General features: G+C 38.4%; 1 protein-coding gene across 1 annotated transcript; it reads left to right on the top strand.

Moving 5' to 3' along the window:
* The first annotated feature begins 223 nt into the window (after positions 1-223).
* slc6a8 (solute carrier family 6 member 8) lies at positions 224-25,209 on the top strand. Its single transcript, XM_055165894.1, has 3 exons — positions 224-1,869; positions 17,306-17,437; positions 24,920-25,209. Exons 1-3 carry the CDS (start codon positions 1,527-1,529, stop codon positions 25,207-25,209), a joined length of 765 nt encoding a protein of 254 aa, XP_055021869.1. The 5' UTR covers positions 224-1,526.
* Positions 25,210-26,373: the final 1,164 nt, after the last annotated feature.

Genomic DNA, 26,373 nt, shown 5'->3' on the forward strand with positions numbered 1-26,373 from the left:
ATGCTCGTGATGTCGCTTTGTTAAAAAAAAAAAAAAAAAAAAAAAAAAGTAAATAAAAAATCCGCGAGATCCCGGTGACGTGCGTGGCTCGTGCTTCGGTAGAGCTGCGGGGGGGACGAGCTGCACTGGAAACAGGCCGGGGGGCGGGGCCAGCGCCGTGACGCCATCAGTCCAGTTTATAAAACTCGTGCACTCGTGTCCGGCAGACAAACGGACGGACAGATACACGCACTGACGTAGAGCCGCTTTAAATACTTCCGCGTGACTGTGACAGCACACCGTCCTCACTGGACACGCGCTGCGCAGCATCCCTGCCTCATTTTGGGCCTTGAAACGGATGGAGCTTGGGTCTCCTCTGGACCTCCAGCCCCGCGGCGCCTGAAGCCTCCCGCAGCCGGGCTCCGCGCTCCCAACCCCCGCAGGATTCCGCTAAGCAGGCCGCTGAGGACCACCCCTCCGTGAAGTCCCATGCGATTCTTCAGACTCACATTCAAGTGTTTCGTGGATTGTTTTTGAAGGTCGCTGTGCGTTTTGTGGCGTTTATTTTTTACGTTTTTTATTTTTGCATTTTTCTTCCTAACCCCGTTCTTTTGCACCAACTCTTTGACTGATCTTTATTTTAAAAGTGATTGAATCCGCGTTCTTCGTGCGTGACTCCGCCGAGGAACAGGTGACAGAGAGAAAGGACTAAAAAGCAGTGAGTGAAATTTCACACATAATCTGTCTCAGCAGCTGCGTTCGCTCGGACCGAGCTCTGGAAGTGCAGCAGCGGGAGGAGGAGAGCTGTTTAGCGGTGACAGGTGAGCGCTGTCCCCGCAGAGACACACGGGACACACGGCTCTAAATCTGCGGCACCAGGACCGAGGATTAACGCGACGGAAATACGAGCGGGCTATGAGCTGTTATTAGTGACTTCTAACGAGATTTTTTGCCCCAGCAGCACAATTTGCGCCTTACTCAAAAGACTCTTGTCACACACTAATTTCTTTAATCGGATTTTAATCGTTTTATTCGACTAATCACCGACTCTTTTTACGCTTGCAACCGGATTTGATCTCACACTGGCTGCTGCTCATAAATGACTGGTAATTGGATTTTTTATTTAATCTCCAAGTGCAAAATTAGTCCTAAACTACAGAAATAGTCATTTCACCTGCTGCTTATTCTAGAGCAGCCCATAACACACATAGGCCAATTATTCCAGACTAAAAGAGTAGATCTTATTGACTATTTCAGATTTAGAGTTTGACATCTATTTCTTGTAAGAACAGGTACTTATTCTGTATCCTACTTATTTCAACTATATTAAGAATCTGAAATAATTTAGTGGTTTGGGACATTTTAGAAGTGGCATTGGTCAGTTTAACTTTGCCCAAATCTTTGTTAAAACATTGAAATTCTTAAAATTCATAAAAAGATATTTGTTTAACGGCGAACCGCTCTGTGGACTGTGAAAGTGACAGTGAAAGATTCAAGCCGATTTTTAGAGCTATAAACTTTTGTGCTCTTTTAAACCTCCCTGAGCAATGGAGAACTCTGAGAAACACTCACTTCCTGCGTCAGCGTCCTCCACACTACTGGACGAATTAAACAAAAAGTCACACTTCGCGGCCAATGGTGGCAGCAGCCATCTTTACTCTGTGCCCAGTGCAAACGGCTCACTCGTGGCCACTGTGGCGATGGGAGGTGTGACCTGTCCTGAGAAGAAAGGGGGCGTGGTCACAGGTGGCACCGGGGCTGCGCCAGGTGCGTATCCAGAGCGGGAAACATGGACCCGACAAATGGACTTCATCATGAGCTGTGTGGGTTTTGCTGTCGGCCTCGGAAACGTCTGGAGGTTTCCGTACCTGTGCTACAAGAACGGAGGAGGTGAGCGTAACACACGTCATGATTATATTGTAACAGTTTTCATTCTACACCGGTGAAGTGAGGCCACTTCTGTAGCCTCAGTTCCCTGGGGCAGAGTAGAATGAACCAATGTTGTGAATCTGTGCCATCAGCCCTGCTGACCACCAGAAACTATGCATGTATGTAAGGAGAGTGAAGTGTCCTGCCCAAGTACACAATAACGGTATGCACTTGCTTAGTCCAAGCTGGCATTGAACTTCTGCGTTGATGGATGAATGCTCTGACCACTGTGCCACTGCCTCTGAAGGACCAATCAGAAAATTAATAGAATAAATATCTGTAACCTGTGACCTTTCACCAAGAGCCTGATATTAAAACCTCAAAGCTGCAGAGCTCAGAGCTGTGGTCAACACTGTGAGTCATTCATATGGTTTAACACAGTCTGACAGAACCACTGGACCTAAAAAGGCCTGGAGCATTCATTTAAGGCCTGTCTCATTCCGTAGTGAGGTTTAAGTGGAAGAATTACTTCAGTTTGCAGAAAAGTATATAAGATCATTTGGGCCAAGTCAGTAAGAGGCTGAGAGCTCCATTTGGCCCCTGGGCCATAGTTTAAACCCACCTGCTGTCACCCATCAAACCTCTGAAAGTCTTATAATCATATTGTTATTGTAGACAATTGTTTTCTGTTAAATATCATGCTCTTTTTCCTAAATGCTTAGTTTAGTTGCAGCCATTCACTAAAAGAAAATCCACAGACAAGAGGGTACAGCCGAGATGGAAAACTCAGATTGTATTATCAGTCGCTTGTTTATTCTTTTTAGTCCTAATTTTGACCAATTGGATTTCTCAGTGCTGTCTCATTCCAGAGTAGTTTCTGGAATCTTCTTACTCCTGAATATGGAGCCATCAGCACATTTTAGGTGCAGAGGAGCCGACAGGAGCCGACAGGAATCGACAGGAGCTGACAGGAGCGTGTGCCTGGGTCCTGTCTGCTTTAATGCAGCGAAGTACTGAATCTGTACATTAAAAATTAACCACATATTCTTCTTTTGTCTTGAGAAGTCTGTGTAACAAGCCAACAGATGCTGTTTCTTGGTTCTGCACGATTAAGTCTCAATCTGTAGTCTTATTTATTTAGTTAATTTCCTAATTCCCCAGAGTGAATTGATGTGAGTGATGGTGATCTGTCAACGTGTCTGCAGTCTTAGTCCAGGAAAAGGTCTGGTTTTTGGCTCTGGCTTTGCATGTCTACATAACAAAGGGGTTACCTGGAGATTTCTCTGTAGCTTCATGTGAAGAAGAGGGCATTAAAGAGATGGAAGAGACAGTCAAATGAGACCAAAATAAGTCCAAGACACGCAGGAGACATCCGGAACAAAGAACGAAGGGACATGATTCACCTGGTAAAGGTCCAGCTCTCACCCAGATCTGGTTTAGACCGGAATCTGGATTTAGGAGAGGGGCTTGGAGACCAGGGGCAGTGCCAGACATTTTTGGTTTTGGTTGGACGAGCTGTAGGGAGGGAAGTCCTTCATTAGGAGTTCTCACTTTTACCATGTTAATCGTGTTAATTAAACAAATCCGTCTTACATTTACTCAAGAACAGGGTTTTTATTGACTTAAAAACTTGCATTCTCACTGTGAGTGTGCTCGTCTCTCCACAGATCTGGCCGGTAACTTGGCTCTGTGGCGTCACCTACTGTCTCCGCATAGATAAATAAGCATAATGATGCTTTGCCTCTCTGTCTCCTTCATCTTTTCTTTTCGCCAATGACAGAAGTCCTAGAATCACCCCAAGTGGAAGTTTGCGTAACTACAGTCAGTGCATCAAAAAGACACCCGCTACCCCCTTCTGTCCTCTAACTCTCTCTCCTCCTCTCCTCTTACTCTTCGTTGTCTCCTCTCTCCCATCCTCGTCTCATTTATCTCCTAAATATAGTAATGGCTGGTCTGTTCAGATGCAGTTTTTAGAGGTGACTCTTCTCTCCTCTCGTTCATTCAGACCTCAAGGGATTTCATTAGAGCTTTCTGAATTTGTCTGAAAGATTTTTTTTTACACTTTTTTTTAATTTAGTTTTTCAAGTTTTGTGTAATATAGAACAAATGAAATTTTTTTTTTTTACAACCAATACAAAGCTTGGGGCGCTGTTCCACTGCAAGCATGTTGAAGGGTGAATCAAGTCTATTTTTGTTTGTATTTTAACCATTTTGTCCAGCGTTTGATGAATCGCAGCAAAAAAGTTAGTCAGAATATATTTCTTCTATAATGTCTAGTCGCTGATTCACTGATGGTGGGTTCTTGTTAAGCCATGCAGCTTCTTGTTATTGATTTTTTCATGCCAATGTCAGAGTCTTAAGGTATTTCTGTGGTTTTTCAATCACCTCTCCAGGCAGAAGGCCTAACAAAAATATCTTTGGGTCCTTGGGAACAACATAAGTCAAGATTGTGTCAGTTTTTCCAAACACATTGTCCAAGAATGATTTTAATTTTGTACATGTTCAAAAAAATATGAGAGTGATTGGCTTTTGAATGGCCACACAGTCTCCAACAATGACAATCAAACCCTTGTACTCTAGAAGTAATAGTACTATTTAATTTTTATTTTATTTTATTCAGTCAGTGAGTAGAGACACATTAATTTTTTTTTGGAGAGCTCACATAATGATTTGAGGTTCAAATGACAAAGCTCCACCAGTTTAAAAAAATAGAGCTACTTTTTACACCTGCCCCTGAACACATCTGACCCTATTCTCTAATACTACTCCACTGTTTTTAGCTTCTTCACTTACAGCTGCTGTTCTGTTGACCATTTAACAAGATTGCCCAAGAATTCTAAGGAAAAAATTGTCATTTCACAAAACATTTTTACATGCAATCTTTCTCCGTTGACTGCCTTCTTCAGTGTCCTCATCTGTTTCCGCTTAGTTTAAGTAAATTGTCTGTATTAATCCACACTCAGGTTTAATACTTTTGATTGATTGGACAAAGCTGATCGTTTCCACAGCAACAGGCTCAAGGTCAAGAGGTCAAACTAACACTCTCATTATGCACTTATGTGTGACAAGCTTCAGTGTCAGGGTTAAACCAAAGATTACAAACCAGGAAAATCTAACCTGTGTTTTTCATCTACCCTGTTCATAATAATTAAAGTAATAAAGTAGTTTTAAAGTAGTCTGTTTTACCCATGGACGTATTAGTGACATAGCTCAAAATCATTAGGGATGCACCAATGCGATGCTGGTATCTGATATTGATAATGTTTTGGTGGATATTGATCTCCAAGATACTGGTTTAGTCGATATCCAATTTCTTCTATAATTACTTTAAAGAGACAGTTCAGAATTTTGGACATAGGACCTCATTTCCTAGTGAGCCAGAGTGTTGGAGACGTGTGGAGACACTTTTAAAAATATTTCATCCAGTCCTTGTATTTGCAAAGGTCGCTAGTGTCTTACCCACTCCACAAACCACCTGAAGCAAAACTATTATTGCTCCAGACTGTCGATGTAAATGTCTGTGTTGATAGAATAATGTTTGAAATAAAACTAACCTTGCATTGCATGAATTGTCAAATGTTGAGGGACTATTTTCTCATATATCAGTCCGCCACTGCCAAGCTTTCTATCAAGAACTACAGCACGCTTTTTTAGCTATTGCTGCACCATAACTCTTAATTCAAGCAAAAAGACTTGTAATTCGATAAATTGTGATGGTCCATGATATTATTGTGAGAACTTTGACGATACGATATCACGATATTTTGGTTATTGTTACATCCCTAGCAGTTTGTGTTGGAAAATAAATTCTGTAATATCGGGTACTGGTGGATACTTAAAGCCAAATTATCGATATCAGTATTGGAAGAGAAAAAAGTCAGATCAGTGCATCGCTACAAGAATACAAAGAATAATAAACCACGATGCATGATGAGCTGTTAGCATGCTATTAGAACTCCATTCTGGCCTTGCAAAAAGTTGTGAAATGCACGAATTCGTCACAGCGAATAATTAGTATGATAGGAATCCGTGAACAAAGTGAGAAGAATGTTTGGACCTCTGCAAACAGGCTAAAATAAACACGTTTTTTTCCTCTGTTTGAGATGGGTAATATCCGGTGCAGCCTTTAGTTTACAAGTCCTGGCTGTGTGATGGATGGTATAGAGAATAGGGTATAGCTGTAGACTTAGAGCTGGTTCAGTGAGACGTTAGGCGTTGGTCTCAGTTGGACTTAGTTTACGTAAGGAAAGATATGAGCATGACTACCCTCTGAATCACCATCTCTTGGTCCTTTAAAGGGCCCGTATTCTGCCATTTTCTGATCTGTTATAATGTTATTTCCTTATCACAAACAGACCTAGAGCTGTGTTTTGTTTCCTTCATATGTTTAACACAAAAACCCGGCAGATTTAGGCTGAGTTCTTCTCTCAAACCGAAAATGAAAGTCTGTTCCACCTTGTGATGTCAATACAGGAAGAGCTCCAACTTCATGCACCTTTCCTAGAATGATTTGGATCATTTCAGCTCTGAAATTGCTAAAAAAGGTAGCTGTTAACTTGAAAACTATCCCTTCATGACATCACGAGGTGGAGCAGAGAGTTTTGAGCTCTGGAGATGTAGACAAACACAACTCCAGGTTTGTTTTTGAGAAGGTAACAACATTATAACATGGTTTAAAGCCCACAAGAGTCAATTTTGCGTAAACTTTTCTAAACTTAAATGAGATTTTCTTGACCTTGGTTTTGTTTTAAGTGTTCATCAGTTCAGGACCTCACTTCTTGTTTCCTGTTGGGTGGAGGGTCAGAGGTCAAGAGGTACAGCACGTGTGTGAGATTAACATACAGTGGCTCTAATCTGAAATAATCCACTCCACACATTTTGCTGTGTGCTCCTCGGCCACTGCCATCATTCAAATCACTGCTCATCTGGCCCCATCGTAACTCAATGGTCCATTTGACAGTCAAATTTAAATATTACACAATCCGTTTATAAACCAGAACTGAACTATTCTGCTCATTCTTGACTGACGAGTGACCATTACAGTTGTTACTTCTGGAGTTTTCTTTACTGTAGCTTTGCATTTGTTTAGTTTGCTTAACCCTGGTTTACTCTAAACTCAGGTTAAATTAAGTCTAGCCCTTCCCTTTTTTTGTCCTGAATGCAAAGAAAGTGGATAAAGTACTCAAGGATATAATTAAAGGTCATATGTTACAAAATTGACTCTTGTGAGCTTTAAGTCTTATATATTGTTATAATATAAGTTATAATATTGTTATCTCATCAAAAACATACATGCAGTTATGTTTTGTTTCATTCACACATTTGAGTAATCCTGCATTATTAGGCCCCATCCACACTAGTACGTATTGGAGTCGTTTTCGTTGCGGAGGCAGTGTTCGTCCACACTCATCCAATGGAAAACGGCTCCAGAGACAGAAAGATCTGGTATCGCGAATTCGTTCCCATGAATGCAGCTCCCACAAATTAATTTGAGTACAGATCTGATCCAACACTGTGTGGACACCTGAAAACCCTGATACGCTGATGTAGGTCTGTGTGCCATGAAGTAATTCAGCGCCAAAATGCTAAGAGGCTAAAATATATGTCCATTCATATATACGGTCTGTGCGTATGACCTGCAGATATATAATCTCTGAAAAGTTTAACATAAACCATCTCCAACATCACGTTGGAGAAGTACAGAACAGACTCACCATCAGCAGAACACCCCTCTGAAAGAACACATACAATCTACTGACTCATGTCCTTTAGTCCGACAGAAGCTGAACCACAATAGCGAGCTGTTTTTTGAGCCCTTAAATTATGCAGTTTAGCCATGAGGTTTTAAGTTTCATCTCTGTAAAATGTAAACAAATATGCTCAAAGCTGTGTGGATAGTGAAGGCATGCAGACACAGAAACGACGTGTCTGGATCGTGTCTGAATCGTTTCCGATGCGGTGATACAGTGATTCGTTTCAGTGTAAACATAGCCTTAGTCTGTCTACATCTCCAAAGCTCAAAATGCTCAGTTCCACAACAGCTCCTTTTACTTTTTGTTGGCAATTCAAGGGCTAAAATCATCCAAACGATTCTAGTGAAGGTGTAGCCTATTGATCTTAAAAAGACAGTGAAGCACTTCCTGTGTTTTCTATTTGAGAGAAGAACTCAGCCTAAATATATATGTGTGAATGGAAAAACACAACTCCAGGTGTGTTTGTGATGAAGAAACAGAATAGTAGAATATGGGCCCTTTAAATCGTTGTTAAAGGACTGTAAAATAATAATGAAATCTTATGACCTGATCACTGTTTTGGCACATACTTCAAATTTAATGTCATTCATCAACTCCAGTTTTACTATTTAGTCCTCCCAGAAATTCAAACCACATTCCCAGGTATTGAAAGTTGTTGAGTTTTAACAATATATGTATAAAAATGTAGAACAACACCATAAAATGTGTTTAGAAAGTTGTAAATTCCAACTGTACAACTCTTAACTCCATGGAGACCTGCTTCCTGGATTTGTCAATTTTTTTATTATGAATTACCAAATAGATTTTCTTTTGAATTAATGTGTCATAATCAAAATAACTGAGAACTACGTGACATATTCTGAGTCAAGAGGTATTATATTTGCTGTTTTGTTGCTGCATTTATATTATATTTTGTTGTATTTTGGTCAATCACTATGGCAACCATACTCATTTTCCTGCATTCTGACTTATGGAAAGATAATTCAATACAGACGCTGAAGCGCTGATCTGACGTACTGTCTTATGTAGGGTGGGGATCACAGGGTCCTTCACATTGTATAAAGAAGATTGTGACGTCACCCACAGCATTCAGCTCCAGTCAAATGAAGCTCACGAGGCTAGCAATGTAGGGACAAATTTGGAGCCAGGTCCATAGTTGGGGAATGGAATTGATTTACAGACAAAGTGGCAAACTAAAAACACCCAGATCATGTAGAACAGTTTAATACGAACATTTAAAGACCAAAATGAGGAACCTGACAGCAACATTTAAGGAGAGAGGGACCATGGTTTTTCAATACAAAGTGAATGGACGCCAGAGTTAATGAAGCCAGTGTTCTATCGAAATGAGCTACCAGCAGCCTAAATCAACAGTGATCGTTCGCTACCCCGTCGAAATAACTACTTTACGTTTTCCATTTACAGTTGTATACATCCAATAAAGTGAAATCTCCCCAGTTTTACAACATATTTCTTTGGATTAGAGACAGATGCTCTTTGCACACAGTGATCACACTTTATACCTTACTGACGTTACATTTCAACTCATTTATATGGATATGCGTAAGTAGCTCATTTTGTTGTATTCTGCTCAAACAGGGCTCCAACTTAAGGGAGCACATATCGACAGGCCAATTTAGCCATTGAATAATGCTCCCATTGTAGAATCACCATTATTCACTCATTTATATGAATTTGGGTAGACGTAGCTCATTTCGACAGGCCTACGTCTTCGATCAAATAAAGCTCCCACCATATAAAAGAATGAAATTACTGGAAACACTTAAATTTTATATTAAAATATCAAAGGCTACAGTGTGAATTTCCTATTATAATATAGTGATATTTTATTTATACAGCACCTTTCTAAACAAAGTCACATTTCCTACACGTGGAAACAAAATAAAATATGACGTAATGAAATTATGAATGATGATAACAATAAAATCAAATATTAAATCCAAACTATTCAATCATCTAACGTAGGTATTCTGCCGCAAATCTTACACGCACATGTCGATGTTAAACTGCTCACAACATACAATAAAACCAATGCACTTTTAAAATGTTGTTACTCCACTTCTGCCTCAGGGAGCTCAAAACAACGGGCATTTAAAGTGTAACAGCGCTTGGGGATCATGTCCATGGGCAGTAGCTCAAATTGACAGGACACCGGAAGCACCCCCGTGCTCACTTCCTATTTGGAGCGCGGTGGATAGCGAGTTATCTATGTTCATTTATATATACAGTCTCTGGTGCCTCATGATACACGATACCTGGCCCAAGATACGATATTATCACAGTATGGCGAAACACGCGACTGCAATATGTAACTTTTTTTTAACAAAATACATTTTAACTATAATATTTCTTAACCCACTACCTGCACAAACTTGAACTAAACTTAGAAATACCAAAAATATACTTTCTCTAAACACCTACAAAATGGTAGCACTTCCACAAAGTAATTTGCTAAAATATACAAAATAATACTCTTGGATACAGCAGCCCACGATAACAATACTGCATCACTAATTCTGGTATCATGTTATACGACTATAGATATTTTAGTACAGCCCGAGTCTCATCCACTCTAATAATAGTGATTGTGAATTGTGTTAAGGTGGAATCAGATAAGACACTGTTTGGTTTAGACTTGGATCTGGGTCAAGTTTACAACCCAAACTGACCTGACTGAACCAGGGCACAGACCTGAGCCAGTCAGATTTCCAGGACATGAATGAAAAATAAACACTATTTGACATGAGGAGGTAGAAGAGAAGAGTGTAAAGTCCTGCTGGGGTCAGTTCAGGTGCCCGTGCTGTAACATTTGGCTGAGACTTGTGTGATCTGCTGCCAACTAATCCAGACACTTGTGTATTCTAGTGCTGATTTCAGGTTGTGCTAGAATCGTGTGTATGTGTGTGTTTGTGTCTTTTTAAAGAGATTTCAAATGTGTAAATCTGTAATCTTGTGAAACTTGAGGTGTCTGTTCAATACTTTTATGATGCAGGGAATACATGGATAAAATGTTCTTGCTCACAGACACAGTAGAGCAGTTTTTCCCATATTTTAAAAGTCACAAACCTTTGTGACCCAAGTCAATAGACATTATTCGTAAATCACAAAATAAAGATGGATTTGACCATTACTGAACATTAATGAGGAAATTTTGATCGTGTCTCTCTGAACAATTAGTATTACTCAAGTTTTAAACAATGAAAAACAGTAATTGAACCAGCAATAAAAGGATCCATAAGTCGCCTATTTGGACATTAAATGTAGCCCATTTCGTTTTCTTTTCAACATTCAATTGAACCAGCAATATTGGAACAAAATAGTCAATAAAATCATAAAAAAGATTAGAAATGATACAAAACATGTCTCAGAACTGAATACTGCAGACCTACACACAGATCGTGACAAGGCGACTCCAAAAAAATCTCTTGCGACCCACCTTTAGGAAACAATGCAGTAGAAAATGCAAAATTCAACCCTTGCTTAGGACCTTCAGCATTTTTGTCAGGTTTTTATTTTATATATTTCATTTATTCAATATTCTACCAGGTAAGTCAATTGAAAACACCTCATTTGCAGTGACGACCTGGCCAAGAGGCAGTATAAAACACCACATGAAACAGTGAATAGAGACATGAGACAGTGAAACATTTGCAGATTAAGACATAAAAGTGTTAAAAGCATGTGTAATAATCCTGTAAAATGTTCTGGATGGAGTTTGTAAAAGCCTACAGGTAAAAATGAACTGAGGTTAGCGGTCAGACTGGCTTTTACACTGGAGATATAATGATAATAATAATGTTTTGGATTTATATAGTGGCTTTTAAGACGTCCGAAGCGCTTTACAGAACATTATTCATTCACTCCACACTCGGTGGGGGCAAGACACAGCTGCCCTGGGACAGATTTATGGAAGCAAGGCCAATCTGCACCTTCAGCCCTTCGAAACCCACCATCACTCACCCACAAAATGTATACTTGGCAATGTGAGTGAACTGTCTTGCCTAAGGACACAACAACAGTTTTTACCACTGGTGTCCCACTGTGACTCCTTGTATTCCCGTCGATCTCCCATTCAAGTACCACAGCTTTGCTTAGCTTCTGAGAAATGTGGACATCAGACTTTGACCAGCCCGTATGGCATCAAACAAATTCTCAGTTGTTCGCGAGTATTTTATCTATTCATGCCAAGAATTGTAAATAATCTGCAGTGAAGAGTACCTGATTTGACCCAGTGAAGTGGAGAAGCACACTGGCTAAAATCCAAACAGTTGTGTTGGACCTTTGCCTGGACTCGTGTCAGTTTGTGCACTTCTGTTCACAATATTGTTACACATGTTGGCAATCTTGAACGAATTACTTATCATAGCGTCGTGTTTTCAAGCTTCACTAGAACCATGTGTTTGTTGCTGTCAGATTGGTTTATGTCATCTGTTTGTTTTCCCCATTGAAGAAATTGAATTAAAACAAAGTGCTCCCAGTCTCCAGTGAAGCAGCTGAGGCCTGCTGCAGATCACTGCTCCTGACAGGTTTAACCCTCAAGAGTCCAATGCAGAGGAAAACATAATGAACCATATAGAGGCGTTTGATACCGACAAAAATAATTATCTCAGTTTATTTATGCTGTTCAGTAGGGATTTAACAATAACTGAAATATTGTGATATCGTATCGTCAAAAGTCTCACAAGTTTCTTTGCTTAAATGCATCGTTTTATAGAAGCAACAGCTCATAAACATAGAAAACTACATATCCCATGATTCATTTCAGTGCAGATAACATGAAGATATTTGTTTTTTACTTGAATTCTTCGGATTATGACAGTAAAAATTCACATAAAAATCTTGTCAAGGTATTTTAAAAGCAAGAAAGTGTCCCAACTACAATTATAACTGCCTCTTCAAAATATCACAATAAATATCGTACCGAGAGATGCATATTGTGCTGTGAGAGTTGGATATCGTTATATTCCTACTATTCAGTATTTTAACAATGCAGGAGGAGGATCTAGCACAAAACATGACTGACCAATAAAATGAACCATAAAAGGGCAGTCCTATCTTTTTATACCCTTGTTTGTAATATTCCACTTGTCCTTAAAGGTCCTATATTACGCAAAATTTACTCCTGTGAGCTTTTTTTGAATGGTGATACCTTGTCAAAAATATGCCCAGAGTTGTGTTTTGTTCACACATATTTCAGTAATCCTTTATTATTAGTCTGTCTACATCTCCAAAGCTCAAAATGAAACAACTGTGGGTATGTTTGTGATGAGAAAACTACATTATAACATACAGAAAATAGTGTAACATGGGCCTTTTAATAGTTTGAATAGTTTAAAGATATATTCAGTTATGTACTTTTGTGCACCTCCAAAACAACTAGAACAATATTTATTTTTTTGATACATATCTCCCACTTTTATAACCACAACATTGCTCCTTTGTAATAGTTCTGTCCTCTAGTGAATGCGTGTGAGGTCGGGGTGATCCTGTCTTACTGCAGTCTCCTCTGTTACATAACTTTAATAATGTAACATCACTGGGGCATCAAGAACAAGTGCTGCTTCAGTCCTGTTTCATACTCTGTTCAGATGCAGTACAACCCTTAGACTTCTAATATTTTTGAACCGTTTTTGAAGTTTTCTTTATTCAGCTATTCAGAGTTATAAACGCTGAGACAGGAATCTGCATCCCAACTGAAAAAGTGCAGAGTTGAGTTTATTTCTGCCAACTCATTTTCAAAACAAACCAGCGCTTCTATGGCACAAGGACCCAATTTGGACAAAATGGATGCTAAATCAAGGTTAGCTATGCCTCGTGTCCTCAAGAGGAAGTTCAAATTGAAACGTTTGATCTGTCTGGGCCACTGTCGGGTCTGGATCTGCAGGGGTCAGCTGGTATCACGCCCTCTCTGTGATCTGGAACCTGACATGAACCCTAAATGACCATTAAGCAAATTAATTAAAGGCACAACATTATAAAAAATGACTCTTGTGAGCTTTAATTCGTGATATTATGCTGTTACCTCCTCAATAATAGACCTGAAGTTGTGTTTTGTTTTGTTTTTGTTTGCCGAAGTTGTGCGCCATACATGGACTGAACCAGGACTAAACCAGGACTAAACCAGAACTGAACCAGAAATGAACCAGGACAAAATCAGGTCTAAACCAGGACTGAACCAGAACTGAACTAGGAATAAACCAAGTCTAAACCAGGACTGAACCGAGGACTGAACCAGGAGGACTAAACCAGGTCTAAACCAGGTCTAAACCAGGACTAAACCAGAGCTGAACCAGAAATGAACCAGGACAAAATCAGGTCTAAACCAGGACTGAACTGAGGACTGAACCAGGTCTAAACCAAGACTAAACCAGGACTAAACCAGCTTTAAACCAGGTCTAAACCAGGACTAATCTTGGACTAGGACTTGGAGTCTAGGACCACCCCTGAGAGAACCCCGAGCCCGTGGAGCAGGGCGTTCACAAAGCACGATCAGAGCACATTGTTCGGTGCCTGTCCTTTCACCCGCGGTTACCCAACGGTCTATGCGGGTGCACCTCCAGGCCCGTCCTGACACACAGAACCGTAACTTTGGCGTTTCACCACAGCTGATATTGCGGTTATTTTAGCGAATTTGTATGAAGAAAAACCCACTTAAATCCAGGTTAAAAAAACATTGTAATGCACTTTACTGACTTTTATACTGAGTAAACTATTACAATATTTTTCCCTGTAATGCCTTACATTACTGCATTTCAGCAAAAAGCAAAGCATTCCAGTAATTTGTTATATTTATAACACGTTACTCCCAACACTGTTGAGTAATCCTTTATTATTAGTCAGTCTACAAAAATATTCTGCTCCACCTTGTCATGTAGTGGTAGTTTTCAAGTTGAGATTGATAAGTCCAGGTCTGAAATTACCCAAAAGGTGTTTGGAGTTTAAAAACACAGTGGAGCACTTTCTGTATGAGTGTTTTTGGTTTGAGAAAAGAACTGAAACAAAAAACAGAACTCCAGATATGTTTGTGACGAGGAAACAACATTAGAACATAGACCAGACCCTTAAAAATGTATACAAAATGAAAGAATCTGACTTTTTGTAATTTGCAGATTCAAAGGTGTGTTTCTAATGGCTCTTCCTGTTTACATAGGGTCTCGTCCAATCAGCTGCCACACAAGAAGTCACATGATGACATTAGCCTGATTACAGCGCGTCCCTTGGTGTGGTCTTAGTCTGGTGTTAGCCCAGTGACAGGAGATTAGCTGATACAGATTATCTCGCTAACAGTAGCCCGGGGTAAGCGGCTAACAGCTATTTCTGCTTCAGAAACATAAACCAACAAACCCCACGTGGACCCAGTTTAAATGGTTTAGGTGTGGGTTTTGGTTGGATTTAACCAGTGGAAAGTTACTGCAGTTTTAGAAACATGCTTTGTTTTGTATCTCCTGACTTGAATTGATCACCTTATTGAGTCTTGTCTAAACCTGAACTTTTAAACCCACATAAATGCTGTTTTTTGTTTGGATGTAATATGTATAATACAATACAAAAACATGTAACAAAGTGGTTTTAAAAGCCTGAATAAAGTAGAGTTGCACTGATTTAGCTTTTTCAGTTCTGCTACCGATATCTTTGACTTTACGTTATTGTCGATACCTGATATTAACCAATACCAGTGTAAGGACAGAAAATGGCACTTAATTCTTTAAAACTGATATTTTTTATACAAGAGAATTGATCCTAAATCATTATATAACAGCTTTGATTAAAAAAAAAAAACACACTTCAAACATTACAAGAGGTCGAGAGCCAAAATCAGTCTGTGATTATTTTTATTACATCCAATTAAATGTCCAAGCAGGATATCGGCTTATGCAGTATCATGGAACTGAAAACCAATCCAGCTAATTTTTTGCCAATATTTAATAGCCATATCTGTATTGGTTTATTCCTAAACCACATTAGAACAAACATTATAACAAGGAAGAATGGGGGGGCTTTTTTGTATTTGTTGTGGTGTTGTGGTTGTTGCTTTATGTTTTTGTTTTTATGTTGAATATTGCAATTGTTAAACGTTGATGTTTGTTTTTTTTTTTTAATGTTATGTTCTGCTGTCTTTAAAAAAAAAAAAAAAAAGTGTAAAAAACAAAACAAAAAAACAACAACATTATAACAAGGATTTATAAAACTTATCCAGATATTGCTGTTAATTTTTATTGTAGAACTCGCCTGATGAGTTACAGCTAGTGTAACCGGTTCTTATGATTATGTAATTAAACTAAATTGTTGTTTTAGTTTTATTATAATTGATTTGTTGATTAATTGATTGTTGAGAGCTTGATTTACTGCGTAGTCTTGGTTCTTGGTGCGACACAGAAATCCACCGGTCACACCAGCTACATATAAAGAGTCCGTGGTACTCTATATTCTGATCTCTGTTATGATGTTGTTTCCTCATCACAGACCTGGAGTTGTGTTTTGTTTCATTCACAAACTCTACATATTTAGCCCGAGTTCTTCTCTCAAACAGAAAACACTCTGTTCCCCCTTGTGATGTCATGTGGTAATATGGGAAGTGCCCCACTGTGTTTTTAAACTTCATACAATAGAATAATTTTGATGATTTCAGCCCCAGAATTACCGATCTCTATTGAACAAAAGGTAAAAGGAGATGAGATGTAGACAGACTGATAATAAAGGGTTATTCTAACATGTGTGAATGAAACAAAACACAACTCCAGGCATGTTTTTGATGAGGTAACAACATTATAACATGGCTTAAAGAGTCAGTTTAGTCTATTATATGACCTTTAACTGTATTTATTATAATAACGGAAGAAGATGTCGCAATCATTAACATCCTCTGTGAGGCAATGCAAACAGTGAGTAGTGGAGAACTGGGTCGAGTGAATAAATGACTGTTTGAGTGGGCAGTCTCTACAGCATGTTTCTGTGTGTGTGTGTGTGTGTGTATGTATGTGCGATGTGTGCGTGTGTGTGTGTGTTGTGTGTGGGACAGTGTTGCCATGTTAATGGTGTTAATGAGCGTGACCAAAAATGTGGGTCGAGTGAATGATCCCAAACAGAGGGGGCTGTGTAACTTAAGCTCACGCTGAGTTCGGTTCTGTTCAAGCTCCAGACATCCCATAATACTACTGCTACAACATCTACTGCTAATACTTTTACTACTACTACATCCCTAATAGTACAACTGTGAATAATAGGGCATTATATTACTTTTGTGTAAACTCCAGTTCTTTTATGGTTTCATGGATAGATATAGAACGTGTTTATTTGGTAACATGTCTGATTGATTTATAGCACATTCTGTTCTGTCTAAATTCTATTGCACCACAGGCGTACACTCTATGGAAACGAGGCATATGGGTTGTGTCTCCTTGTATCCCACTGTGCATTATTCCACCAACATTTTACAGGCTGTTCTGGCAAAAAGTACAAAAAATAGGATGAAAGAAATGCAGGATACATTTTAAGATTTTACATTCGTATAAAAATGTTGTACTATATCTATAACTGGGCACCAAGATGGATTCTGGCGACTTTGTGAATCCATAAATATCGCCAGAATCCATCTTACTGGCACCCTTGAGAAAACTGAAGACTAAATATTGTAGAAAATGAACCTGTCCACGAGTGTAACTTTACGTCATTGTGTTCTCCAGGTGTGTTCCTGATCCCCTACCTTCTGATCGTTTTCGTCGGTGGGATTCCGATCTTTTTCCTGGAGATCGCTCTGGGCCAGTTTATGAAGGCGGGAAGCATCAACGTGTGGAACATCGCTCCGCTTTTTAAAGGTACAACTACATCTCACATCACTTCTATTGTTACTATAACTATGGTACAAACTTAAAGACAGTTTGGTGATTCTGAAAATTCAAACCAAGGTGAGGCAGTGTTGTAGCAAGTAGATTGGGTTTAGATTTGGACGCAGTAAAAAGTGCTTTATCAATAATACATAATGCAGAAAAAAGGCATAATTCAGGTTAATCAATCAAGATGATACATGTCACAATAAACCAAGAAAATTAAAATTTCAGAGGCAAAATTAAGTCTTTTTTTTTTTTTTCTTTTTAAACCTTTTTTTTCCATAAAGGTTGTCACAAATTGTCATTATGGTAAAAGATTAAAGCTGACCTACTTAGAGCCTTTAATCAGGTTGTAGTTGTTCCCCCTTCTCATTTACCCTCTCAAAGTTGTATTTAACGTGATTCCTGCATGTTTGTGTAAACTTTATACTCCTCTATTCAAGACATCTTTGCTCCGATCAACCCACATTTTCACATGCCCACTGCTTTGTATTTACTTCGTTTTCCAATTTTATATTCTTAATCAGTGATACATGTAAGATTCACCCGCATCACATAGTCATTTTGGTAAAAATGAAAAATGCAACCCCACTGGGCTCCACAGATTCTTAACCATCAGCAGACTTCTTTCTTTTATTAAGTTGTTTTAGAGGAATATTGTGTTTCAAAATGTGATGGTGCCAGCATTCAGGGGTCTTTGTTTATTCTCACCATAATCTTAACACTATAAAAGTTTAGTCATGACACACCCCTCATCATTGTCAAAATACTGTCATAGTTATAAAATGAAGTGTGTTTTAAAGGTCCAAATGGCTTCAGCAATATGGTCCTATATTACGCAAAACTGACTCTTGTGAGCTTTAAAACATGTTATAATGTTGTTTGCTGTGGGTGAAAATTATGTATCTCTTGATGATAAATGCTGAATCCATTTGCAAAGCCCGGTGAGCTTTTGAAATACAGATAAAGTTTTATTCTTCTTACAGCAGATATGGACAGGGCCTAAGCCTGCCCAACAGCCTCTCGCGAGTCTCCTCTCATCAGTCACCCCTTTTCTCCATCTTTATTATGTATGTAACTTCTCCCCCCAGAGCTCAGATACTCTGGGGGGAGAAGTTACATACATAACAAAGCAGAGTGACTTTTGTTTCTCGGACTAATCATCTTACATTTGAGGACAATGTAAGTTACTAATCAACTTACTTTTGAGGACAAGTAGTACAACAAAGAGCCTCCTGAATGTGTGGACGGTTGTGTTTGATGAGCCTTTACACATGCTGATGACTGGGCCTAACATTCATTTATACAAAGACAGACTGCGAGAAATCTTCCTCCAAAGTAAATTTCCATTACATTGTAACCTCCTCAAAAACATACCTGGAGTTGTGTTTTATTTCATTCACACATGATTACTAAGGCAAGGCAAGTTTATTTGTATAGCACAATTCGTACACAAATTCAAAGTGCTTTACTGAATAAGAAATACATTAAAATCATAATAAAAACAAATCAAAACATAAATAATCATAAAAATTAAAATTAAATAAGAGAGACATAAATTAGAGAGAGGAGTGCAGAATGAAAACCTTTCAGTTATATGCACAGTCAAACAGAAATGTTTTGAGCCTGGATTTAAACAGCATCAAAGAAGAGTCTGTCTCACATGTTCAGGAAGACTGTTCCAGGTTTTAGCTGCATGAACCTGAAACGCTGACTCCCCTTGTTTAGTCCTGACTACTAATGCTTTATTATTAGTCTGCCTAAATCTCCAAAGCTCAAAATTCTCTGTTCCAACTTGCGAAGTGTTAGTTTTCAAGTTAATAGCTAAACCTTTTACCTTTTGTTCAGTAAAGATTGGCAATTCCAGGGCAGAAAGGATGCACATAAATCTAGTAAAGGAGTTTAAAAACACAGTGGAGCACTCTCTGTATTACACAACTCCAGGTCCGTTTGTGATGAGGAAACAGCATTATAACATAAACTAGCTCCTATTTTCAGTGGCGGATTCGTACTAAAACCTCGCATTTTATCAAGAGATTCTCATGGAACTTTCTTACATAATTAATCTGTTCATCCAAACGCAAATAAAATTCACTTGAACGTACACAGAGAACCATGTGAGCTGAGAGGAGAAGAGAGGAGAGAGCTTCCTATTGTAACACATGATACAGAACAAGTAAAAAGCCATTAGAGACACACAGACACACACACACATCCTTCCTACTGTAACACATATGCTACAGGCCCGTGGAAAAGGCCATTACATATTCACAACATGTGTTAAGTGTTTCCTCTGAGCAGTACCATACATAGCGTTATATAAAGGACACCGCGCCATTGTACGACTTTATCAACAGCTGATAATCTGACCTCTGCTTACTGTACGTGACCACCATCGCGTACTACTGTAATGTATACTAAAGGCAAACGGGCATATTAAAATTATTAGTCTGCCAATGTCTGTGTACGTGACTGCGGCTATGTACGTCAGTAATGTATGAACGTGACACCTAAAGAGTCCATGTTACGCTATTTTCTGATCTATTTCATAATGTTCTCATCATGTCCTCATCACAAACACACCTGGAGTTGTGTTTTGTTTCATTCACACATGTTTCACGCACAAACCCTGCATATTTACAATGAGTTCGAGGAGGTAACAACATTGTAACTTGACTTAAAGCTCGCCACCAGAATCAATTTTGTGTAACATAGGATCTTTCAGGAATGTATGCTACTAGAAAAATTGCAGATTTTGCAATTTGCTAATTGTCTTCATTCAAATGGCAATTTTCTATTACAATTTAAGACTCTTGTGAGCTTTAAGCCATGTTAGAATGTTGTTATCTCATAAAAAAACAGATCTGGAGTTGTGTTTTTACCATTTTGTGAGAAGAACTCAGCCTAAATATGCACTGTTTATGTGTTAAACATGTGTGAATGAAACAAAACACAACTCTAGGTCTGTTCGCGATGAGGAAACAGCATTATGACAGATCAGAAAACAGCATAATATGGGCCCTTTAATTTTGCAGCTGTTAATAGGTATGGCTGCTGTGGTTAGAGCTCACTCAGATGGCCAATGTCCAAAGGCTTTTTTTTTTTATTTTTGAATTACGTTTCGGCAAAAAGTCTTCTTCAGATATTTTTACTTGCCTTGTCATTGTTCTTGCTTTGGACCACAGTATACTTCTATACGCTCATGCTGTTTATAACTGAGGAAATCAGGAGTAGAGGACAAAGGGGGTGACACATACCTGGGATGAAACTACAAGAAATTTTTATGGTTTGAGGCTAAGTTTATATGATGACGGTCTGAACAGAAGACGCAAAAGTGGCGTCGTGTTTTCACTTTTTATTCCGTGTTTAGATGAGCATTTTCAGGAGGAAATCCGCGTGCATACGGTGACGCAAAAGTGTGTGGAATTTGATTGTGTATGCATGCCAGGTGGCTTGGTGGTGACACTAGGTGGTGATGAATGTTACGTAAACATATACGCAACGTGAGCAGATCTGAGTTTTGCGTCTTGGGCAGTGTAGACGGAAACACTACGGCGGAGCGTATTCAACTTTTCCACTCTGGAGGGTGGGTTCAGATTTGTGCATTTTTAAGCCCCAAAAATGCCTTCACCATCTAAACGAAAGGCACATCCAATAAGATATTTTGTTGTTTTTACCCACAAGCATTCTCATGTAAACAGGCCCTTACTTGCACTTTATTGATCCACAAGGGAAATTCTTTGGAGACATGGTAATATTATTTTGGACTACAGTATACTGTAGGCAAGAAAAATGATCTGACGAAGGCCTTTTGCCATAACATAATAACTGGACATCGGCCATCTGAGTGTGCTATGCATTTTTTTTTTCACTTTTAAAATAGCTTTTCCTTGCATTTGCACCTCTACAAGAACTTTGGCGCGCGTTTTCTGTTTCATTTGCTGTGATTAGAGCTACAAAGGTACAGAAGGCCTATATGAAGGACCGGAGAATAGACTTCTGAATGTAGAGGATGAGAAATTAATTTGAGTCAGTTCACTTGTTTACAGTCCCAGTGTGTTCTTTGAGTAAATGTGAGAATTGTCTGCGCTATGGCAAAAACAGTCTATTTACCTCTCAGTGCTGCAGCTGTGACAAGGAGCTTCTGTGTCCCTCTAATGGAACAAACTCCTCTGACGTCAGGGGTTACATTAGAACAGAATTAATTTTGTGTTTTCACTTTTTGTACCTTCTTTCGGTTCAAAACGTAACAAGGCTTTAGCACCAGTTTAAGCTGGTTTTAAAACGACTGGGAGAAACAAAACACAACTCCAGGTCCATTTGTGACGAGGAAACAACATTATAACATAGATCAGAAAATGGCGTAATATGGGCTCTTTAAATCCTGATTTGAACTTGGTATAGACCTGGTTATAGTTTAACATCCTTGTCTGATTGAGTAGTAGTTTTATAATCCTGCTTATCACTGTTTAGTTGAGTACAAGATATAAAAATTCTAATAATAATTAAACTTTGCTTTCATAATTACTCAATTTATGCAAGAATTTATATAAGAATAATAATATATAAGAAAAACTGTATTTTTTATGAGGTTTAATGCTCTTTCCCACAAACACCAAACATGATTTTATTTATTTCATTTATTTTATTTTCAGGGACAGCACATATTAATCAACATTTCTGTAAATATGCCAGAAAAGCCAAGAGAGGCTTTTCATCTGTAGTCCCATGACAGATGTTAATATTGGCCCAGAAACAAAATGATGATCTAATTTGGCCCATGTCAACCAAACTGTTATGAACGTTTACATGCACAATCAAAATGTGATTATGACCAGATTTTTGGAGTTATAATCTTATTAAAATGAAATCTTATTAAAATGAAAAGTAAACAGCAAAATAATCTGAGGCTGGTGGTTACTCACTTCAGATTCTGCAGTTTGCATGTCATTTAAATCATCTTAAAGCTCCAGAAATCAAATTAAAATCAGATTTCGTTGTGCATGTGAACTAAGACACTGATAATCTTACCTTATTTAATTAATAAATCATCACACACTTATGTAAGAGATAACTCTATGTCATATCAATTATTATTTAATCTTTGCGCTGTTTCTCTTTACGACCTCTTGTATGTAACGGAGATATATTTGTATGTTTTACTTTTACTTGTACATAATTATGCCTTATTTGACACCAGTCTAGTGTTATTTTTTTCTATGTACTTTTGTTATTATTACCGTTTATATTTTTGCTCTTTGTTATTATGACACTAGTATATTTCCCTTGTGGATCAATAAAGTGTGAGTAAAACCATAAAAAAAATTCTTCAGGTTTCAGTCCATCTCAGTTCCCTTGTAGGTGTCACTCCCACTTTGTCCTCATGTTCTGATTTCCTCCGTAATCGACTGCGTGAGTGTATAAAAGTGAAGAGCATGTAATGTACAATAAGTACTCAGTGTGCAGTAAAAGTGTGTACGCACTCACGGGTCAAATTAATAATTGACTGAATATTGCACTTCAAACTCTTCTTTATCAAACACAGGTGTCTGAGGGGCCTGATCTGATAAAATGGATCAGATCTGAGCCAAGATTATGTAGTCGTAGTAGTAGGTAATAGGTAATAGAAAACTACCACTGCATGACATCATAAGGTGGAACGGAGCATTTTGAGCTTTGGAGATGTGAAAGACTAATAATAAAGAGTTACTCAAACTTGTGTGAATGAAACAAAACACAACTCCAGCTATGTTTTTGATGAAGTAACAGCATTATAACATGGCTTAAAGCTCACAAGAGTTAATTTTGTGTAGTATTGGACCTTTAAACTGAATACGAGGATGCTAAAATAGATTATATAATATTATTGATTATATAATTGTCCTCACTGTATCTCCACAATGATAGCAAACGGTTCTTTGATTAAGTCAATAAAATAATTAAGTGCAGTATTAATAAGGCCAAACTTTGAAACTAGTTAAAAAATAATCAAACCATATCAAATTTGCTTATGTGTAATGAACACTTTGAATTAATGAGTTTACTGGAATTTTAATGGTAAAGGGCAAATACAGCACGACACAGCCGGTACCAAGCAAAAAAGTCTTGCACTAAATGATCTAAATCCTGAGGCATATTTATAAATTCATTTCTTTAAAGTGGAACTAAACTCTAAATCCACTAAACTGTCTATATGGGGTTTGAATAGCTTTATCTGTCTCTGTCTCAAGATTGTCATTTGTTATTGTCAGAGTTTAAACTTTGGAGCAATAAACAGAGTCTATTTTTTCACGTGATACTTTTACTTGAGTATTTTGTTTCTATGGAGATGTCATTGCTCTACCTAGAATGTTTCACAGTATGACATTAAACAGCTCTACTTTACATTTATTCAATTACAGGTGATTTTATAGCTCAAAAAACTTTTAAGAAGAGACATTCTGACTGTTAGCGAGGGTGCCTCTCCACAGATTTAACTTATAACTTCTGGTTTCCATGGTTATGGTTTGGTTTCCATGAAGATAAAAAGGTTTAATGCTATTCTCTGAAACATTTCTGACAAAGAATTAATATGTTCACGATGGACACTCCACCAGAAAAGTTACACAATGCACCTTTTAATCAAGGTCGTCATTTCAGAGTTCAAGCTTTGGAGGAATAGAAGTAGATTTTTCTACTATGATTCTTTTACTTTTACTTGAAAATGTTTTGCTCTGGTATCTGTTCTTTTCTTTAAAGGTCTATATGCTTGTCTCTGTAGAAATGTTATTGCTTTGTCTAGAGTCTGTCACAGTATTGAATTATGGTATTTTTGAGCAATAGAAACACCTGGAATGAATAAACGCGAGATGGATATGTTTAAAGTCCTACAATTGAGCATTCCAGGCAAAGCAATAACATCTCCAGGGAGAGAAGTAGGTAGCAGGGCCTCTACCAGAAAGGTTGAGCAATGCACCTTTAAATAACACAATTGAGTACTTCTTCCTAGGGTGACCAGACGTCCCTTTTTACTCGGGACAGTCCCAGTTTTGAGCCCTGTGTCCCCTGTCCCAGCAGATTTATCCAAAACCAGTGATTAGTCCCAGTTTTATACAAGAAATGTCCAAAGTGTCCCTATTTTTGACCAATCTGATCTCTGCTAACAGTAAAGAGAGGAATACATGTTCATTTGTTTAGGTAAAAGACAGAAACACTGCTTAAAAATCACCAAAACACTAAGAAAATGTGACTATGCTGACTCACACGGGCCAAGTGCATAACAATTTTCCTTAATTACTCCTTTCACAATTTTATTATTACCAACCGACCCAAACCGGGAGTGTCCCAGTTTTTTATTTTGAAAATCTGGTCACTTCTTCCACCACTGCGCTTATACAATTAGTATACAGTTTTACTCTACCCACCTGTCCTTTCTGTACATAAAAAAACACTCTCTAACCTCACATTTTGTTCTTGTGTGTCTCCTCTCAGGTCTGGGCTACGCGTCCATGGTGATCGTCTTCTTCTGTAACACCTACTACATTATGGTGCTGGCCTGGGGCTTCTATTACATGATCCACTCGTTCACGTCCACTCTGCCCTGGTCCACCTGCGACAACCCCTGGAACACGCCCAGCTGCAGCGAGATCTTCCAACAGGCCGCCTGCAACAACAGCCACACCAACGGCAGCATCGTTAACTCCACCTTGGTTAACGTGAGCATCGCGGCCAACCAGACCTGCGAAGTGGGCCGCTCCCCCATCATCGAGTTCTGGGAGTGAGTATGACATTAGCTTTCATCCACTTTACTCTTTAGTGCTTTTTTGTTGTTTTTAGCTTCACACAAATGTCTTCTCAATTGAATCGTCCAGCAAATGTAGTTTTAGTGCCCTCGGCTGAAGTTAACTGGGGCCACTGCTCTGTCTGAAGCCCTGTTTCTCAAGTTAGAGTTAGTTTGAGCTTTGTTTTAACACAGTCTGGCCAGGATGAGGGGATTTAGCTAGAACTACAACAAATGAGATGAAATAAATGGGGCTATGATGAACTAACCAATATGGAGTTTTTTGCAGCCGATATGATACCGATAAAACAGGAGTTAATAATAATGAATAATAATAATGCATCAGTTTTATATAGTGCTTTTTTGGACACTCAAAGATGCTTTACACAGCATTAAGTTGGAGGCGCCAATAGCTGATATATTTAGTGTTGTAAAAATTCACTATAAATCTTCAATTGATTATAAAACTTAGGTTTTGTTCTATTGGGTTTTAAATTGGGTTTATTTAGGCTACATTTATTGTTTTTCTGCCTCTTTACAGTCATATTTAAAGACAGTAGGATGGCCTAATGGTATTTTGGCATCACATTCTAGCCAGTAAAATAAGTAAGTAAACTTCCTCTATCAGCCTTTAGTGGTAAATGCGTGCATGCCGCGGTAATTAATTATACGTGTAAATGCAGATCATTCACACCTCTATTCACAGCTCATTTACATATCATTGCAGGTCCAAAAACATATACACAGCCACTATTGTCACTATTGTCACTTCATACTAGGCCATGTCAGAGAAAACAGGCAGTTTATGTGTGGGAGCTACAGCAGCTAAACAATGAGAAAGAACCAAAACTATCTTCAAAAACGACACATTTGCAGCACTCACTGCTCACACAGACACCTCAAGTCTTCACTAATAAGTGTCCTTTCAATCCTGACTCAAAAAGATTGTTCATAAAAAGAATATAATCGAACTTGTTGACAGCAGCTCTGTGTGTAAACAAACACACGTGAGTGACATGAGTCTGAGGGTGCGTTCAGGGGCAGTACAGCGTCACAGACATGGACATGACTCCGTAGATAAATATTGATGCAGTGCCACATATTTGGACATTTATCTGTCTCTAAATTGGATTAAATGGACATAATATAGAGAGTCTAAGCTTTA

The sequence above is a fragment of the Boleophthalmus pectinirostris genome, unplaced genomic scaffold, assembly GCF_026225935.1.
Source record: "Boleophthalmus pectinirostris isolate CB_2022bp ecotype Guang Dong unplaced genomic scaffold, ASM2622593v1 HiC_scaffold_8, whole genome shotgun sequence".
Classification (NCBI taxonomy): domain Eukaryota; kingdom Metazoa; phylum Chordata; class Actinopteri; order Gobiiformes; family Gobiidae; genus Boleophthalmus; species Boleophthalmus pectinirostris.

Excerpts from the sequence above, each read along its gene's own strand:
- slc6a8 (XM_055165894.1), top strand. The coding sequence starts at position 1,527 with ATGGAGAACTCTGAGAAACACTCACTTCCTGCGTCAGCGTCCTCCACA. Across the intron at positions 1,870-17,305 it reads GTGCTACAAGAACGGAGGAG|GTGTGTTCCTGATCCCCTAC; the intron begins GTGAGCGTAACA and ends TGTGTTCTCCAG. Across the intron at positions 17,438-24,919 it reads CATCGCTCCGCTTTTTAAAG|GTCTGGGCTACGCGTCCATG; the intron begins GTACAACTACAT and ends GTCTCCTCTCAG.